We start from the raw sequence: 19174 nt of genomic DNA, 5'->3' as shown, positions 1-19174 counted from the left end.
TATAAATAATTACTTCCGATCTAGTGAAGTCACAATGGACCAAACCATCACCGCCTCATCCATTTATTTTTCTTATTAATGTTAGACTGATGTGAATTGTTGTTATTTAGTGCAACAAGTAGACTGATGGGCTTGTAGAAGAACGAAAAGTGAATTTAGGTTGTGAAACTGACGAGAGATGGGAGGAGAGGGGAAAAGTCTCCTAACTACGATGAAATTGATGATCGCATTGGGAAATATTTTGAGGCTATTTCTGATGAAAGAAATGAATAATTCTGAACATGAAGGGGTAGAAATTCGAGAATTTGAAAATAACTGGATTGCATAGTTTAAATTAAAATTAATAGGATATTGTAAAAAAGAAAAAAAAATTTATATAATAAATTTAAAATATAAATATATAAATAAAATTTATATGTAAAATAAGAAGAATTTATATATGTTCATTTTAAATTTATAATAAATTTATCAAACTCTCTGACCTTTCTTTTAATTTTTAATCGTGTGAAAAATTGGTGTTCCACCGCCAAAAATGAGAAGGGGGAATGGCCGTAGGCCGGTGACATTGGCTTCTGCCAACATATTAATCATAGGCTTTCATATCGTTTAGTATTGTGATGCCCAATTGTCCAAATAATGGGTTAGATAGGTTCCATTAGAAAGAGCCCGGCCCATCTTAATATGAAAAGCAAGCGTCTTCCCGCTTCTGAATTTAGACTTTTGAGGGAATGGCTCTCTGTAATTCAAAAATAATCGAACCCCTCCACTTCCCGAAATCCCCAAGATCACTTCTCCGATTCCTCAGTCTACTTACTGATTGTTGGGTTTCTTATCTCAGAAACCTTCAATTTCTTGAAAATAACATCTCCTACTGCGTCACTTTCTCCACTGTTCACATCCTAGGTTTTTTTATTTTTTATTTTTTTTATCTCTACAAGGTTTTCAATATCCGCAGTTTGAAATCTCAAGGCAAGCTCTATTGGATTGGGATCCTTGGGCTTGGGGCGCCCGTTGTAATTCGGTTGGAAAATTTGGCAGTTTGAATTTGCAATTATCTTTCCTAGGTCTTTGAATTTAAGGGAAGAATGTATATAAAGGAGATATGCTTAGAGGGGTTCAAATCATATGCGACAAGAACGGTGGTCCAGGGTTTCGATCCTTTCTTTAATGCGATAACGGGGTTGAATGGGTCGGGCAAGTCGAACATTCTAGATTCCATTTGCTTTGTGTTGGGTATAACCAATTTGCAGCAGGTTCGCGCAGCGAATCTCCAGGAGCTGGTTTACAAGCAAGGGCAAGCTGGCATTACTAAGGCTACTGTGTCTATCGTGTTTGATAACTCTGATAGGAGCAGGAGTCCCCTAGGATATGAAGATCATTCAGAGATCACGGTAACAAGACAGGTTAGTTAAATGCTTGGTGAAGTTGCTTAATTTCTTTTGTTTAGAAAAAAAAAAAAACGTTAGAAAGGCAGGCGGTCAAGGCTTAAACCTTGTAGTTTGTGCGATGCTCTTCTTTTAACTTCAAAGTCTTGTAGGTGATCAAATTAGCTTCTTGAACGAGTTCACTTTTTTTTTTTTTTTTAACACTTAAATCTAAGGTTGCTTATAGTTTTTATGTTTATTGAAAATTTACGTTTACTAGATTTTCTGATTACTCCATAGTATGAGTGAAACATATGATGTACTATGGACATGATCTTGCCACTATTTCTGCAGTGAAGTTCGAGGCCTATGATATTCATTTGGTTGTCGAACCAAAATCTAAAAATTTGCCTAATACTTTCAAGCTTGTTTGGACTTGGCTTGTTTGCTCAAATGGCTTAGCTGCTTTACTTCAATGGCAACTGAATGTTTGTTAAGGATTTTTCAAATAAGGATTTATTACTTATCCTGCAGATTGTGGTTGGTGGAAGGAACAAGTATCTGATTAATGGAAAGCTTGCGCAGCCTAGTCAAGTTCAAAATCTTTTCCATTCAGTGCAGCTGAATGTGAACAATCCGCATTTTCTCATTATGCAAGGACGCATCACAAAGGTCTTAAATATGAAGCCCCCTGAGATTTTATCCATGCTGGAAGAGGCTGCTGGGACTAGAATGTATGAGACAAAGAAAGATTCTGCACTGAAAACACTTGAGAAGAAGCAGAGTAAGGTTGATGAGATTAATAAGCTTCTTGACCAGGAAATACTTCCTGCTTTGGAGAAATTGAGGAAGGAAAGGATGCAGTATATGCAGTGGGCCAATGGAAATGCTGAATTAGATCGACTCAAAAGATTTTGCATTGCTTATGAATATTTTCAAGCAGAGAAGATTAGGGACTCTGCAGTTGTTGAGGTGGAACAAATAAAAGCCAAGATTTTGGAGATTGATAATGACAAAGAAAGGACACAGGTGGAAATACAGAAAATGGAGACAAAAATATCACAATTGACTGCTGAAAAAGAAGCTAGTATGGGCGGGGAAGTAAAAACTTTGTCAGAGAAAGTACATATGCTCTCTCAAGATCTTGTGCGTGAGATATCTGTGTTGAATAATAAGGACGATACTTTAAGGAGTGAAAATGAGAATGCTCAAAAGGTGACGAGCTATCCTTGCTGACTCAGTTGTTTCTTTTATGTGCTTTATAGCTTTGTGCCCCTACACTAGCATTTTAAATAAACTTTTCTTCTCCTTTGCCACACTCCACTTTTTCTAAACTCCTTGGGACTTGTGATATAAGATTCAGATTTCATTTTTTCATGTTACCAGATAGTCTATAGTGTCGAAGACTTGAAGCAATCTGTGGAAGAGGGGGCTAGTGCTGTGAGAAAGTCTGAAGAAAGAGCAGCTGATCTCAAAAAGAGAGTTGAGAAACTCTCTAAGAATTTGGACGAGCATGAGAAGGATTACCAAGTAAGAAGTACATATAGTTGTCAATCTTGTTAATTTTACTCTGTAAGCATTGGGCATTTTTTTGCATTGATTGCAAAACAAACTTTTCTTTAATAAAGTTTCAGTTGCTATGGATAGGGTGTCTTAGCTGGTAAGAGCAGTGGAAATGAGGAGAAATGCCTTGAAGATCAACTAGCTGAAGCAAAGGTGGCTGTTGGGAGTGCAGAAACTGAATTGAAACAGTTGAAAACAAAACTCAGCCATTGTGAAAAAGAGCTGAAGGAGAAAAGGCGTCAGTTAGTGTCAAAGCGTGAGGAAGCTGTTGCTGTAGAGAATGAGTTTCATGCTAGAAAAAAAGATTTGGAACATGTTAAATTATCATTGGAATCTCTTCCATACAAGGAGGGCCAGATGGAAGCTTTGCAAAAGGTTTGTTTGCTCTGCCTCTTGGGTATTTCTTCTCCAGCACCATGATCATCTATAAATGTCTTTTTCGTTACTCATTTTGTAAACCAAAACTCTTTTTCAGGATTGTACATCTGAAATGGAGTTTGGGCAGAAGTTGAAAGACAAAATACGGGATCTTTCAGCACAACTATCAAATGTCCAGTTCACATACCGAGATCCTGTGAAAAACTTTGATAGGTCAAAAGTAAAAGGTGTTGTAGCAAAGCTTATCAAAGTAAAGGATAGCTCTACAATGACTGGCTTAGAGGTCAGCACTGCATACATCATACACTTCGTTTTACAACTGCAAATTTCTACAAGGGGTGGTGATTCTTATTTTGAGTTGGTATGCAGGTTACTGCAGGTGGCAAGTTATTTAATGTTGTTGTGGACACTGAAAATACTGGAAAGCTACTTCTTCAAAAGGGTGATCTCCGAAGAAGAGTAACAATTATTCCTTTGAACAAAATTCAATCTCATACCGTGCCCCAACGAGTTCAGCAGGCTGCTATTAGATTGGTTAGTTATTATTTTGATCCCATTTCAAAAATTAAATGCCAAACAGCATTTTTCACTTTTGTCCGGTGGTTTCTGATTGTGTGTACAGGTTGGCAAGGGGAATGCAGAACTAGCACTTTCTTTAGTTGGTTACGATGAGGACTTAAGTGTACGCTAACCCTAGGCCTGTTGATTTATTTTCATGGAAATTACAAAAAAAAATCTGTTGAGGCTTGGTCCAATATCTATTTTGACACTTTGAAAAATTTTCTCTCATAGGACTGAGAAATTCTTTGCAATGCTTTTACATATATTTTTATTCTTTTTTTTTGGCTGAATCTAAATGCTTTTATGTTACATTTTCTTTGAAATTGTTTTTCTCTAAGTCTAAAGTTGACTTTTACTGCAGAGTGCTATGGAATATGTATTTGGTTCGACCTTTGTTTGCAAAACCATTGATGCTGCGAAGGAGGTATGTTAGTTTTTGGCAAAACATTCTTAAGTGGTGCATTAGCCAAACAATTAACATTTCCTCTTACACAACTGAGTAACAGTAACCATCGTAACATTCCTTTAAAAAAAAAAAAAAATTTCCGGTGTAATAGTTTCTTATGGTCAGGTCTTTAGTGAGCACACCATGTCGTTATCCTAGTTACTTGAAAGGATGGATTTGCTAATATATGGAATATTTTTTCTCCCTTAGTGTGTATATTTTGAACTATTCTCTATTGGATGTTTCATAGATTGCTTTTAGTCGAGAAATTCGCACTCCCAGTGTCACTCTTGAAGGTGATATATTTCAACCAAGTGGTCTTTTGACTGGTGGAAGTCGCAAGTAAGATGAGTAAATGCTTAATAGAAAATTTTCATTGTTTTCTCAGTTTATTTGTTTGCTTTATTGAGTAAAATGGGGCTATTACTGTTCCAGTTAGCATTAAGTGATGCTTTTAATTTTTTATATGATCTTTTTGGCGGACTGTTGAAATAAGAATTTTTTTTCCTTACAGGGGTGGTGGTGATCTGTTAAGGCAACTTCATGAATTAGCAGAGGCTGAATCAGAGCTTTTACTACATGAAGGAAAATTATCTGGAATTGAAGCAAAGGTAGAGCTTGAACATCATTGTATTTCATTTTCATGCATAAGGAGAGAGATAAAAAGGGGAGAAAGTTCTTCTAGTCATTAGGATTTTTTCTATGTTGAATGCATGGTCAATGCACTTCAATCTATGTTTTACATCTTCTTGTTTATTGAACTTTGATGCTTTTTATTTATCTAATTATTGTTTGTTTGAATTGCATCTTGATACAACCTTTGTACTATTTTGGTGCCTTAAATTTTGTGCATCAAAATTCAAATAACTGCTTATTGCATTTATCCTTTCTTCTTCTTATATGTTACCTTAATCTGTTTTGTAAGCTTTGTGGTCTAATAAGCAACAATAATTGGATGTTTTTTTCTCTTATTTTTCCCTCATTTCCTTGAATTGCCTGCCTTGCTCTTTTAGTTTTTCAGGCACATAATCTTAGAGTTGCAACTTTAAGAGCTGTTGTTTTTTAAATGCTGGTTTCCATTTCTAGAGCTTTTAGGTGCAATAATTTTATTGCTGCTGAATTTTGAAATTGCAGATTACAGAGCTCTTGCCTCTTCATAAAAAGTTCACAGACTTTAAAAAACAGCTAGAGCTTAAACATTATGACCTGTCATTATTTCAAGGCAGGGCTGAGCAAAATGAGCATCACAAGGTTTTTGTACCTTTCCCTTCTTACATAACAGGTTTAACCTCTTTATTTTAATTTGTCATGATGCTGTGTTTTTTTCATACAATAGTGCACTTATGCTGTATTTCTTATTTTGTAAAGCTTGGTGAGTTGGTGAAGAAGATTGAGCAGGAGCTTGAAGAAGCAAATTCTAAAGCCAAAGAAAAGCAAATTTTGTACAAAGAGTGTGTTAGTATGGTCTCGATGCTTGAGAAATCAATAAAAGAGCATGATAATAATCGAGAAGGCAGGCTGAAAGACTTGGAGAAAAAAATTAAGGCTATAAAATCTGAAGTACAATTAGCTTCAAAGGATCTCAAGGTATTTTTTGATATTGCTAAGACTTGCTAGATATCATATGATCGTTTAGATTTTTTAACTGTCACAATTTTTTTTTCAAAAATTCATTCGAGGAGAATGCTAAAAACGTGGAAAGTGTGAAGTTTTTCATGCTTTGAGATTTAGGTTTGTTTGTCTTACCATCTTATCTGTCTCTCAATCTCACAAAGAGCGTCAAAATTGAAAGTCTAAAGATAAATATGGGACAATAATGTATTGCCAGTTTGCCACCCCCTATATTGAGTATTATCCTTTCAAACTATCCTCATTACATTTGGGGATGAGGTTTTGGGACATGAATCGCTTTATAAAAAACCTTGCAAGGTTTTCTGCAAACACACTGCATGTTTGTTTTATCAATAATTCCATTATTATATCATTATTAAATGGCAGAATATATCACATGCCACATGCTCACATCTTATTTGTGAGAAAAATTTTTAAGTAAAGCATTTTCCTTTTGGGACAGCTCAAGGAGTAAAGAACACTCTGTCAAACGGAGGGAAATAGAAAACATTTTTTTTACAACTTTAGTCATATTTGTTGGTTTGATTGATTTTTTTTCTTCAATAGTATTTTAATATTTTGGGCATGGTTTTTGCTGCAAATAGGGGCATGAGAATGAAAGAGAGAGACTTATTATGGAACAGGAAGCTGTCATTAAAGAACAAACATCTTTGGAGAGTCAATTAGGTTCCTTGAGAATGCAAATTAACCATCTCAATTTGGAAATAGAAGAACAAAAAGCCAAGGTAAACTTGGATATAATCTTTGGCAATTTCATTGGTTTGAAGTTATTACAATGCATGCCCCTCTTGCAGGTTGTTTCCATACGTAATAATCATGATCAAGCTCAATTTGAGCTAGATTTGATACGTCAAAAGATGAAGGAATGCGATTCTCAAATTAGCAGCATTCTGAAGGAGCAGCAAAAACTTCAACATAAAGTTGGTGAGACAAAGCTTGAGAGGAAGAAGCTAGAAAATGAGGTATTTTGGTTATAATCTTGTATGCAAAGTGTCCAACACTCCAACTTGAGTTGCTAAAAGATGCACTTTTCAATTGCCGGAATAGGTGAAAAGAATGGAAGTGGAACAAAAAGATTGCTCTATGAAGGTGGACAAATTAATTGAGAAGCATGCCTGGATTGCTTCTGAGAAACAACTATTTGGAAGAAGTGGGACAGATTATGATTTTATGTCCCGTGATGCCTGTAAAGCAAGGAAAGAACTTGAGAAGTTGCAAGCTGAACAATCAGGGTGTGTGACTTAGAAAGCTTTAAATATTTTAATTGCTGTTACTATTACTACTTTTTACACATTTTATTTTTCAGCAATTTCGATTCTCAGACTGAAATGGTTGTCTATGCTTGTGTTCTAGGTATTGTATTGTTAAATTTTATTTTTTGCTGGCATAACACTAGAGCGCTGATTTTTTTTCCCCACTCTTATAAAGCCTTGAGAAAAGGGTGAACAAGAAGGTTATGGCAATGTTTGAGAAAGCTGAAGATGAGTACCATGATTTAATGTCCAAGAAAAACATCATTGAGGTAGTTTACCCCGAATTGGCATGAACATGTTTGTAGCAATGCTTCCCTACACTTGTGCTTTGCTAATTTTGTGTTTAACTAGAATGACAAGTCTAAAATCAAGAAGGTGATTGAGGAGCTTGATGAGAAAAAGAAGGAAACTCTCAAAGTCACTTGGGTTAAAGTTAACAGGTGAGAATGTTATTTTCTTTCTTCATATGTGCTAGATTTTCTACTTCCTTCTTGCCTTTTCTTTTTTAAGTAATCATTCATGTTATTCATGCTTGTGATGCATGCTATGATATTTTATTTAAGAAAACTTGACCATAGTTGCTTTTGCAATTTTTGAACTTTCAGTGACTTTGGATCCATTTTTTCTACCCTATTACCTGGAACCATGGCAAAACTAGAACCTCCTGAAGGTTGCAATTTCCTGGATGGTGTAGAGGTTCGTGTTGCATTTGGAGGTGTTTGGAAACAATCCTTGTCAGAACTAAGTGGAGGTCAACGGTCTCTGCTTGCCCTTTCTCTAATCTTGGCATTGCTTCTCTTCAAGCCAGCTCCACTTTATATCCTGGATGAGGTATGCTTTAGGTGAATTTTCCTTTATTATTTGGGTTTTACAAAATCTGCTTCCAATCCATTTACCCTTTTAGATATTTTGGACTTAATGGTTAAATTATGATTACATTGTTTTTGCAAAATTCAAGCTTAATCCAAGTTCATACATATCGGCACATGAAAAGAAAGGGACAAATGTATGTGCTTTTGAAAGTTTTTATAAAATTCTAAATCGCAGTGTAGGGACATTGTTGAGGGGATTTTAAACGCAATTGAAATATGTGTACACTTTTATACCAGAACTACTTCATCAAATGCTAATTTTGATTTATACACTCAATTGTTTCTCGTTATACCAGAGCTACTTCATCAAACACTAATTTTGATTTCATTTTTGTTTGGTCTCATACTTTACATATTTGGAATAAAACTATCATGGAGTGGATTTGCTAAGAATTTAATTATTGGGACTGTTTACAGGTTGATGCTGCTCTTGATTTAAGCCATACGCAGAACATAGGGAGAATGATCAAAGCTCACTTTCCACATTCCCAGGTCAATGAATTTCTTTTTCCTATTTGTGCATTTAATGGAAAAGGAAGTAGTTTAACAACAAAATATGGAGAGTTGAGGTGGATCAAAATTTGGTGAATGAGGTGGAATAACATAATTTCTTGACATTTCATTTATTTTTAAGCAAAATGTACTTTGCATTTCGTCTTACACTTGTTTTTTTGGTTGTTTTGTAGTTTATTGTGGTTTCGCTGAAAGAAGGCATGTTCAACAATGCAAATGTTCTTTTCCGAACTAAATTTGTGGATGGTGTTTCAACCGTACAGAGGACTGTTGCCGCTAAGCAAAACAAATGATTGCTTTTATATTACCAGGTTCTACTGGTCTACTTTGTTAGGGATTTATTGCTTTCAATCATAAGTTCCATGCATTTATTATTGTTGCTAATGTTTCTCTAGTTCATTAATGCCCCTCTAGTCCATATGCTATTAATATACCACTAATAGTAACACAAAATTCCGATTATTTTAGAATTCATGTTTTCAATTTTTTTATAGTTAATAACATCCCACTATGATTTACAGTGCTCAATGGGTTTCATGACCCTACATTAGCAAATGCTTAAAAGTTGTAAAAGTATTCATGAAAGGGAGTTAGTGTGATGGTGCTGATCATGGCGAGAATGAAATTTTAAATAATTTGACATTTTTGTTAGTCATCTTTGTGCGGCTGCATTATTTTATTGTTGTAGCAATTGGGAAAAATAACTATGCGTTTACCATTTGCATACTTCTCTCCCTGGCTTCGCCTTCCCTTTCTAATTACTTGAAATTTGCTTGGTCAGATTATTTGTTGCAGAGATTGTCAATTGAAAGATTGGGGAGTTTGGCCGGGAATGCTGGACACTGAAAGTGATCCAATACTGGTGCTAATTTATTTGCAATGTGTTGCGCGATGATGTAATGTTAATTGAAAATATGCATGTCAAGCTGTAGAAATTTGTACTAACTTTATTGTATGTTAATGCTGGTAGATATATGAAAAGAAAACATGTAATTCTGTTCAATCAAATTATTTCTGTGATCAAAATTGACATAGTTTAGATGAAAGACATTATGCAATTTGAGGAGTAGTGGAGGCCTACAAATAGTAGGTGAGTTTGCGTCCAGTGGATTGGGTCACTTGAAATCGAGAGCTTGCAGAATTCATAGACTGGGCGTATAGCCTAAATTTGATTAATTTCAAAAATTTAGCATCGGGTCTCATTGGCCACGAAAAAGGAGTTGGTATGCTTGCACTAAGAAAATGCCGTACTGGAGTTAAATGGTGGCATTCACAATTAGAAAGTGCATTGTTCGAACTTAAGTCAAAAGTTATGATGTCTTCCTGTTCATGTACAGTGATGCCTCTCTTTCTAGGGGAATTCGACATGCCTATTACTGGTCAATCGTGGGGGCTCTAATCTAAGAGGAAAACGAAATGGGATATGGTACTATATATTTTGTCCATGACATGGTTATGGTTGTATCAGCTAAGTAAGAAGAAAAACATGGCATTGAAGGAGTACTTCATTACTTTAGTGGTTCTCTTTGTTATGCTTTTGCTTACTTCGCAAGCAGCAACAAGGGAGCTGGGTTTACGTTCTTCTAAGCCTTCAATGCCAAGTAAGTCTATATGCCTCCTGGTCTTTTATATGTTCAAATAAAACGCAATGTACTCCTATCATAGGGCTAGCTGTTTTGGGGTTTTCTTGAGTTTCTTCGAGTATAGTTCATTGAAATAGTTTTCAGTTGGGACTAATCGCTATCAATCAAATAGTGGAGCCAAATGAGCTTCCGGGTAACTTGACTATAATTATTCAAGTCCTCTCTAATTTTATTTAATTAAAATTTAAAGTTTTGTAATTTTAAAAATAATTATAATATTATTAAGCTTAGTTATTTCAAAATAAAAAGAAAAAAGCCAAGATATCTCTAATTTTTAACAAGAAAGAAAAAAAAAACATTTTCAAGTGTATGAAAAAAAAAAAAAACTATTGAAGTTCCTACAGGAATCAGGGCAATATTAGGCTGTTGAGGAAGTCCCTTCGAATATTTAATTAAGGTAGATTATGAACAGTTGCGGATTTTTTGAATTTAGTAAATTTTGTATTTGAATCGTTGCCTTTTAAAAAAAAATAAATTAAATATTCATCAAATTTTTTTTTAAAAAATTAGTACACTTTGATTTTTTTTTTGAATATCATATATTTAAATTTCTAAGTTTTATTTTAAACAGCATTTTGATCTTTTAACTTAAAAATTGAAACAGTTCCTTAATCCCATAAAAAAAAAAAAATAGAAGTTGGAACTTCGAAAGTATTATTTCAATTAAAAGGCCGAAAACCAGATATTAAAATCCAAGATTGAAAAGTTAAGAAACCAAACAAAGCCTTAATTTCTCTAGAATCTATTCTTCTCTCTCTTCTTTCTGTAATTGCACTTTCCTGGCATAGACCACTTGAAATTACATAAAAACTTTTGCTAATACATGCATTAATCTTTCAGATGAAGAGAACAGGGTGCACCTAGTGGAGCTTAAAGTTGGAGGGGCACCTAAACAATCAGATAGTCCTTGGGATGGACACTATTAATCTCCTGTTAGTCAATGAATAAATTATTTGTGATCTTATCCTCTGTAAGAACCATAATGCTTGATGGAAATCTCATACGTAATAAGAGCAAGCAAATGATGCAATAATAATTCTGCCAGGTTCTTGGTTTGTCAGGATCTTCAAATTCTTGTTTATTTGAAGAAGATGTACAGGGGAAAAACCGTATAAGATATTAAATGCATGTCGTCTATTAGGCTGCCATTCACATATACAAACAACTTCAAAGAGTTTAGCAGGCAATCATTAAAAATTCGAAAATGAATTTAGGAAAGCTTTGAAAATCGTAAAATTAATTACTTACTATTACTCAAAGGTTAGTGATGGTGCTGCTTCTCAGGGCAGTAGCCTGAAAACTCGACTTTTCTCATATGGGCCCATATCCTAGCCCAAAAACTTGACTTCAATCGTTGCTTGTGCACCATTTAATTGTTTAGGTTCCACTAATGCCACACAAATGTATAGTTAAGCGAAACTTCAAACATATAATCATTTTGATTGGGAAAATAAAAGCAAATGATAGACTCCAAATGCATTTGCGTTCACTGGTGCTTCTATACCAACCTTAAACCTTCTTCTCGATGGTGAATTTGACAACCACCATTAAGGGACTTAAAACATTTAACTGATATCTCATTGGAATTGGATTTGGACCTTATATTGCATCAACGAGCAGTCCATATTTGGTGCTACAGTCAAATCTTGCTAAGACAATGTGTAATCCAAAAGCAACCTTAATACAATTATTTATCAATGGAAAGCAGCCTTGACACAATTTGACAGAGTTAGTTGGTCCGGTAATGAACAGTAACCCCATATTGTTCTTGGCCTTGTGCCTACAGGATAAGATTCAATGAATGCCGGGGCATATGTGAACGCGGACATAGTTTTGCTACGCGAATTTGGTAGAAACTCTACTTTCTAAGGCGACAATTTTGATACGAATGTAACCCACCAGTATCAGATGCTAGTACTTGCTGCAGGAAATTTGTCCAAATGAATCGAAAGGTAAACCATGAGTGTGCATATGGGATAAATGTCCAGCAACTGGATAGCAGGAAGAGGGAACTTCTCAGTTACTGCTAACCAAGGGAATTGTGTCCCGTGCTCATTTGGTTTCCAGGACAGCATTACTATCTTCCTGTAAAGCAAGCTTTGCTGCAATCGCGGAAGCTCTGACCCTCTTCAAGTGGAAAATCAAGCCTAGGAAATCAGTCAATTCTTTATTCATGGGTACTTTCCCCCCGAAGATGCCTGTTCCAGTAACACAAGTCATTGCAAATGGAGCGGAATAATGTGTGATGATGCAGGAAGTGTTGCTGAAATAAATCTTTCCCATACAGGCTTGACAATAACTCTCCAAGAATTAGATTTCTCTTCCTTTCCAAATCTTCTCCACATAAACCAACTCTCAGGAACCATTCGGTCCGACATTGGCCTACTTTCCAAAATCCAATCCTTGACCTTTCCACCAGATCTCTTAATTAATGGAACTCTGCCTCTTTCTCTTGCCAATCTCATTCAGGTTTATGAGCTTGATATTTCTCGAAAAGACCAGCGCTTGTTCCCTAATGGGACAGGTGCTGCCAATTAGTCTAAAATATTTACTCCTCCAAACTACAGGGCTTGGTGGCAGGATTCCTGAAGAAATAGATAACCTGAAGCATCTGTCTCTTCTAGCGTTAGATGCGAATCATTTTTGTGATCCCATCCCTCGTTCAGTTCTGAGAATTGCTGGGATTATGCTTAGCGGCGAAGTCGCTGTTGAGATTAGTCGGTCGAATTGGCTAGCAGTGCTTGACCTTTCTTCCAATTAAATTTCCAGGCAGATGCCGGCGCAACTTGGAAAATTATCCAAACTGTTGTTTCTAAGCCTGAAAGATAATAGTCCTTCAGGTCAGGTGCCAGCGGAAATTGGAGAACTATACAGCCTGCAGTCTCTAGATTCATCAAATAGGCGACTGTATTAGACTTCAACGGTTAAGCTTGGGCAAGAATATCTTGACCGGGACAATCCCATATCAAATTGGTAATCTTATGGCTTTACAACATTTACTAGATTTGAGCTATAATATGTTTACTGAAGAAACAACTTCTCAGCTTGGGATGCTTACGAGTTCAGAACAGCTGAACCTATCGCAATAATCTTAGTGGTTCAATTCCTGCTTCTCTTAGCAACATGTGGAGTTCGATGGTCCACTTCCTGATAGTAACATCCTCCGTTCAGCCCCAGCCTAGTGCTTACAGCAACAATAAGGACTTATGCAGTGATATGGTGTTGATGATGTTCTAACCGAGGAAGTTTTAATTTATTCAAGTATGCTCCCCGCTGGACAGAAGAATCGTGTACTGAAGAAGATGAGTGAAACACTGTGCTGCAGGTTAAATGAAACGACGCGTTTATTTCTAAGTTAGAAACGGTGCGTTGCATGATGTTGAAGAACAGCAACTTGGAACTGAAATGGCGGGAATTTTAGTTGGCAATCCACTTAGATCTATTTACTTCCTGTATAAGAACAATATAAATATGTGTAGATCTGTTATGAGCGGTTATCGTTGAAAATGAGCTTCATTTTCTCCATTTTTTCTCTTACTTTTTTCTCTGAGCCGTTTGTATTCTTCATTCGATTACTGTTGAAGAATTTGTTCATATGGTCGAAGGTTTGTCATTATTGTTGCTCCAATAGCCGGTGGTTGTTCCTTTCACTTGCGTTTGTTGGTGTTCTTGCATTTCGCATCCCATGGAGCTCAATAAATATGTCAAAAGACGGAAGCCAATCAAGCAGCAGGGAAGATCCATTCTCGATCTGTTATTTTAATGGAAGGATAAAAAGACATCATTAAAGCTACAAGAAACCTCAATGACATCTGCTGCATTGGAGAGGGAGGAACCGGAAAGGTTTACAAAGTGAAAATGTCTGTTCTTTAGTCTTGGCAGTGAAGAAGCTGAATTATCTGGGCAGATAAGGGGAAGTTGAGAGGATAAAATGTTTCAGCGATAAGGCAGCAGCTTTAGCAGATATACGCCATCGTAACATAGTGAAACTCCATGGATTCTGTCCTCGAGGAATGCATACATTTTTAGTTTATGAGTTCATAGAAAGCGCAGCTTCGCTAATATGCTAAACTGCGACAAAGGAGCCAGGGAATTGAACTGGGAAAAGAGGATTAAAATTATCAAAGGTGTAGCTCAAACTCAACATTGCAACAGTGTCCTGTTGAACATTATTAGAAAGTGTGGGGGGTTTATAAGCATGTGCTAAAACTTTTCTCAATTAATAATTATCTGAGTGAGAGTGTTAATACAGTAATTGTTAATACTTTATGGGTATTTTTTATTTAACTGTAAAAAAAATAACTTTTTAATATTAGAGTATTTTAAGATTGTAAAAATTTTCAACTTAAGGGCTAGTGAAATAAATAAAAATAAATAAATCCCAATTTGATGAATGAAAAACCTAAAGCTCCATTTGGTAACTTGCTTATTTAGAAAAATTAAAAAAAAAAAAGAATATTTAGTTACATGTTATAAAACGCTAACATATGTACAATTAATTTGCACGGGGACTCTTGCGAGTGGCCATGACTTCCACGTTTATGAAGTCAAGTCCACAGTTGTAATGATTAGTATCAATTAATGGCTTTCCGCCCATGCCTATATGATAATTACATGATTTAATTTTTTGCACTGAACCAAATCCAAATTAAATGCATCAAAATAATTTTCCAAGTGTGAAATGAGATACATAAATTAAAATAATAGCTATACGCGTACGCATGACAGATTCCTACACACAGACCGTATTAATCAACGCGTTCAGCCGAAAATTTTGTCCATCGAAAGGCAGATGTATATATATATATATAAAATTTTGTCCATTGAAAGGCAGATATATATGTATATATATTCGCGTTCAGCCGAAAATTTTGTCCATCGAAAGGCAGATATATATATATATATATACATATAATATTTTGTCCATTGAAAGGCAGATATATATATATATATATATACACTCAGAATCTCAGATATGTACTCGGTGAACTAGCAAGAATGGCTTCTAAGAAGGTTTTGTATCCCTGGGTGGTTCTGTTCATCCTCATGCTAATGCTCCTGGCCTTTACAGCTGCATCAAGGCATCAGATAAGGAACGCCAGGCTTCTTCTGACAGGTATAATTTTTAATCTGTTAGTGTGCAAAATTAATTATTTAAATGACCTGATATTAATTTTATACTGTTTATATGCAGAGGAGAACGCCAGGATGCTAGTTTCAGATTATATGCCTCAAGATGCCCCTCATGGAGACAATTATGGTCAACAAACCTGATTGGCTCTATTTGTAGGAGAAAATCTAATATGATTCTAGGGTAATAACGAATAAGGAGAGTGGCGTTTCTCTGCTTATACGGTACTGTCTGGTTCTGCAATTCTTGCCAGGCTAAGTGGCTAGCATCCAGCATGCGCTAGCGCAATGTGCATTTTTGTGAAGCATTGAAGCTCATGATAACATTATATATGGATAGTTTTTATATGTAATCTGAGCACTCAAGGACTGTATTTGATTTCTCTATCACGCATGTATCTTTTTATATCCATCAATATTTAATTAACAGTTGACATAAAGATGTGTGTAAACTGTAATGATTTTAGCATGTATTTCCATATACATTTCTAGCTCAAGAGGGCCAGTTTGCCCAAGTGTTACATTTAGCACAATGTTCTTTATTTAAATTAATATTGGATAATATACTATTTATAGTTAGACACATTTAAAACATTAAATTTACAAGTAAACACATTTATGGATGGCTCAACATTAAAATCTAATAGACTATATATTTTAAGAGCTCAAACCAATGTATGACAATAAAGAATGAGTTTAAATCACACCAAGGGAAGCTCTCTCATACTTAAGATAATGCGTTAATTTTTTTTTTTTATGATAACATATTTTGAAACTAATTTTTCATATTAAAATTAAGTTGTTTTTTTGAATGATTTTAAGAATATTTTTTTATATTAATATATTATATTTAAATAAATAATTTTAAAGTATTTTTCTGATTAATAAAAAGGAGAATCTATCATATTGAATTAATCTTATTAAATATAAAAATCATAGAATTTACATTTACCGAAAAGATTAAGTAATTCAATAATAATATGAAAAACATATTTGACATTATTTTTGAAATTATTGTTGAGAAAATTATTTTTTTTAAATATATTAATTAAAAAATATTAAAAAATAAATTAAAATTAAATTTAATAAATTTTAATCATAATAACATTAAAATAATAAAATAATTTTTTCAAATAATTTTTTTAATAGATATAAAATAATATTTTTATTTAAAAATAATTTCAACCCTTTAAAAATAATACTAACCAGGCACGAAATATGATGAATCAATATGTGGATTCTGATCAAATAAATCGAAAATTGGTTAATAGCCCAATTCAATTCGTAATTACTTCCTGTTGCAAATGAATCGAGATGAATAAAAAACTAATAAAATCTTGGTTGTAGGAAATGACATTTTAACAAATCCTGCCGTTGGACCGCAACACCAAATGTGGTAAAGATTAAAGACGACGCGATCAATCAATATAAAATTTTGTCTTTTGATAGACAAATGGCAGACAGGTTTGTGAATACGAGTTTTAATCACCTTCTTTTATGCACATATACAGAGAGAGAGAATCAACACTTTAAAGACTTTTTTTTTTTTTCTCAAATGATTCATTTAAAAAAATAATTCATAAAGTGTAACACGAATTATTTTTTAAAAAAATTATAAAAAATATTACGTGATTCTACTTATTTTTACTTTAAAAGTTTATAATTCATTTTATGATAAAATAGTAATATAAAATTTCACATCATTAATAAACGATAATTTTCTATCTTCTGTCCGTTAAAAGATGTTAACATGAAATAGAAATGTATTAACATAAAAAAAAAATATGTTGTGATATTAAAAAAAGAGTAAAAATTATACAAAAAGTATAATATAATTTCACTTATTTTCATTTTATAGTTTATGATTCATCTAATAATAAAATAATATATTGAAATTTTACATCATTAGCAAATCAAGTGAATTATATAATTCTTGAAAACAACTGAAATCTTATATCTTTACTTTTAATATACCATGTAAAAGTTTATGTGTGTTTCTTTGAAAATTTTAATTTATCAATTCTAATATTTTATAAAGGCCAAGTCTTTTAGACCAAAAGAATTTAACATAATGCTTAGTAGTACTAGAGAGTTCAGGGGTACTTTCAATTGCGAACTCCTCATGGCAATACTGATAAAAGCCATGCTTAAAGTGAAGAAAAGTATCAACTACTTTCTACCTAAATTCTCAATAATATTAATCCAGTAACCCATTTGGAAGTTTATGCTATATCATCCATATTTGATAGTAATTTGAAAAATGAAAGTGCAAACTTCAGTTTTAGAAATTTGGTGATAATGATTTTAAAAGTAAGAGTCATTATGTAAAATTTCATATTAGCATATCTCACTTCCAAAATTATTATGCCCAAAGTGAATAAAATCTCTTTTTTTTTTTTTATAAAATATCTTAGTAGTATGTGAATTATTTTTTTTTAATTTTATTATTAAAAAATTAAAAATATTATTTTAATGTCACGTTACATAAAATTGATAGTGTCAGATAAAATTTTATATTAAAAAAAAGTTATTATTTGCTAATTATACATAACCTTAAGATAATACTTTATTACAAAGTGAATTGAAGTGAAAAATAGGTAAAATCAGATTTTTTTTTTAATGTTTCATATTTTTTTATTTGAAAAATTGGACTAAAATCAAGCAATAAAAGTTAAAATGAAGGACAAATCTGAAATAGAAATCGAACCTTCAGTGACTAAACAAAAAAATACATCTGGAAACATAATTAATAATTCGGTTGAGTAGCAGTGAATATCATAATTACTCATAGAATCCAAATGCCCTTGGTGGGAGCACTGTTGGCATGTCGGGCAGGCAGTGGAATTTGAACTGAACAAGAGAAGATACGTAAAAGTGGCAGGACTCAAAGCCGACAAATAAAATCTTAATAATTTCTCATCAAGAAGAAAATTAAAAAGCATAGCAATTATTTTACAGGGCATTGAGTTCTATATAAAGATAGGAATTTGAAATCATAAATTTAAAAATTGGTGCAATTATATTCATTTGTATTATTTTTGTGGTTTGAATTTTAAATATATTTTTCATGGATTTAAATTGTGATCTGATTTAAAAGTTTCGCGCATCCGACTATGATTAAAAGTGAGATCTGTGGTGGTAGCGGAGGCATTAACATTTGCAATACAGATGTGAGATATTCGGAAAACATATTGAAATTAGGGTTTGAGACTTCTGAGTAATTGTATCTTGTTATTTTCATCATAGTGAAATTTTTTTTCTTGTCTTATTCATTGACATAAACTTTACGATTGAACCACGTTAAATTCTGTGTTCTTCTTCTTCTCTCTTATATACTGTGTGATTATGCGATTTGTATGTGTATCTTAAATTTATGTGCCTATTATAACAATTTACAAAGTTAATAAGAATATAATATGTAAATCGATGAATTGGTCAAATTGAGAAAAAATATCATTTTCCTTGTTTCCCTAACTTCATTATTGCTCTTAAGACTAATCCACTTTAATTTGGAATTGTTGAATTATAGACTTGAAACTTCAAAAAAAAAAAAATCTCATCCTTCAATCATCAGCTTGCTAATTAAATGACACATTTCCTAAGTTTGAGTTCTAGTCAATTAATCTATCAAATACTAATAGAAAAAAAAAGGCTGTTTGTGGTTTAGACAGTGATATATTTATTTATAAATAATTTCCTTAACTAAAATCGACGTGGGACAACGGCTAGAACAGTTTACATTGAAAGCAGATGTCACTAATAGCCTATTCGCGCCTATAAATGTAGAACAGATGAACTCAATTTGTATATTAAGAAAATG

General features: G+C 33.5%; 1 protein-coding gene and 1 long non-coding RNA gene across 3 annotated transcripts; both read left to right on the top strand.

Annotated features, from left to right (window-relative positions):
• Positions 1-708: 708 nt before the first annotated feature.
• Positions 709-11287, top strand: LOC110669545 (structural maintenance of chromosomes protein 2-1). Of its 2 annotated transcripts, XM_021831249.2 has the most exons (23): positions 711-903; positions 956-1403; positions 1899-2579; positions 2751-2894; positions 3012-3302; positions 3403-3588; positions 3675-3839; positions 3928-3987; positions 4228-4290; positions 4562-4653; positions 4826-4922; positions 5446-5562; positions 5680-5898; positions 6528-6668; positions 6738-6905; positions 6991-7175; positions 7372-7465; positions 7548-7636; positions 7802-8027; positions 8486-8560; positions 8755-8892; positions 9363-10182; positions 11065-11287. In XM_021831249.2, the coding sequence occupies exons 2-21, from the start codon at positions 1086-1088 to the stop codon at positions 8872-8874; spliced, it is 3531 nt and encodes a 1176-aa protein (XP_021686941.2). In that variant the 5' UTR covers positions 711-903; positions 956-1085; the 3' UTR covers positions 8875-8892; positions 9363-10182; positions 11065-11287. The 2 variants fall into 2 exon arrangements, with proteins under 2 accessions (XP_057988646.1, XP_021686941.2); XM_058132663.1 differs by lacking the exons at positions 7548-7636; positions 7802-8027; positions 8486-8560; ... (1 more) ...; positions 9363-10182; positions 11065-11287 and having other exon boundaries at positions 709-903; positions 7297-7432.
• A 3808-nt stretch (positions 11288-15095) lies between these two features.
• LOC110669667 (uncharacterized) lies at positions 15096-15881 on the top strand. The gene is made up of 2 exons (XR_002497757.2): positions 15096-15340; positions 15419-15881. It is a non-coding gene; the product is annotated as an uncharacterized LOC110669667 (long non-coding RNA).
• The last annotated feature ends 3293 nt before the right edge of the window (positions 15882-19174 follow it).

Source organism: Hevea brasiliensis, chromosome 13 (assembly GCF_030052815.1).
Source record: "Hevea brasiliensis isolate MT/VB/25A 57/8 chromosome 13, ASM3005281v1, whole genome shotgun sequence".
Taxonomy (NCBI): domain Eukaryota; kingdom Viridiplantae; phylum Streptophyta; class Magnoliopsida; order Malpighiales; family Euphorbiaceae; genus Hevea; species Hevea brasiliensis.
Note: the sequence above shows the minus strand (reverse complement) of the source record. Positions and strands in the feature narration are given on the sequence as shown.

Coding starts and splice junctions, on each gene's coding strand:
- LOC110669545 (XM_021831249.2), top strand. CDS start 1,086: ATGTATATAAAGGAGATATGCTTAGAGGGGTTCAAATCATATGCGACA. Junction 3,589..3,674: donor CTACAATGACTGGCTTAGAG/GTCAGCACTGCA, acceptor GTTGGTATGCAG/GTTACTGCAGGTGGCAAGTT. Junction 6,669..6,737: donor TAGAAGAACAAAAAGCCAAG/GTAAACTTGGAT, acceptor CCCCTCTTGCAG/GTTGTTTCCATACGTAATAA.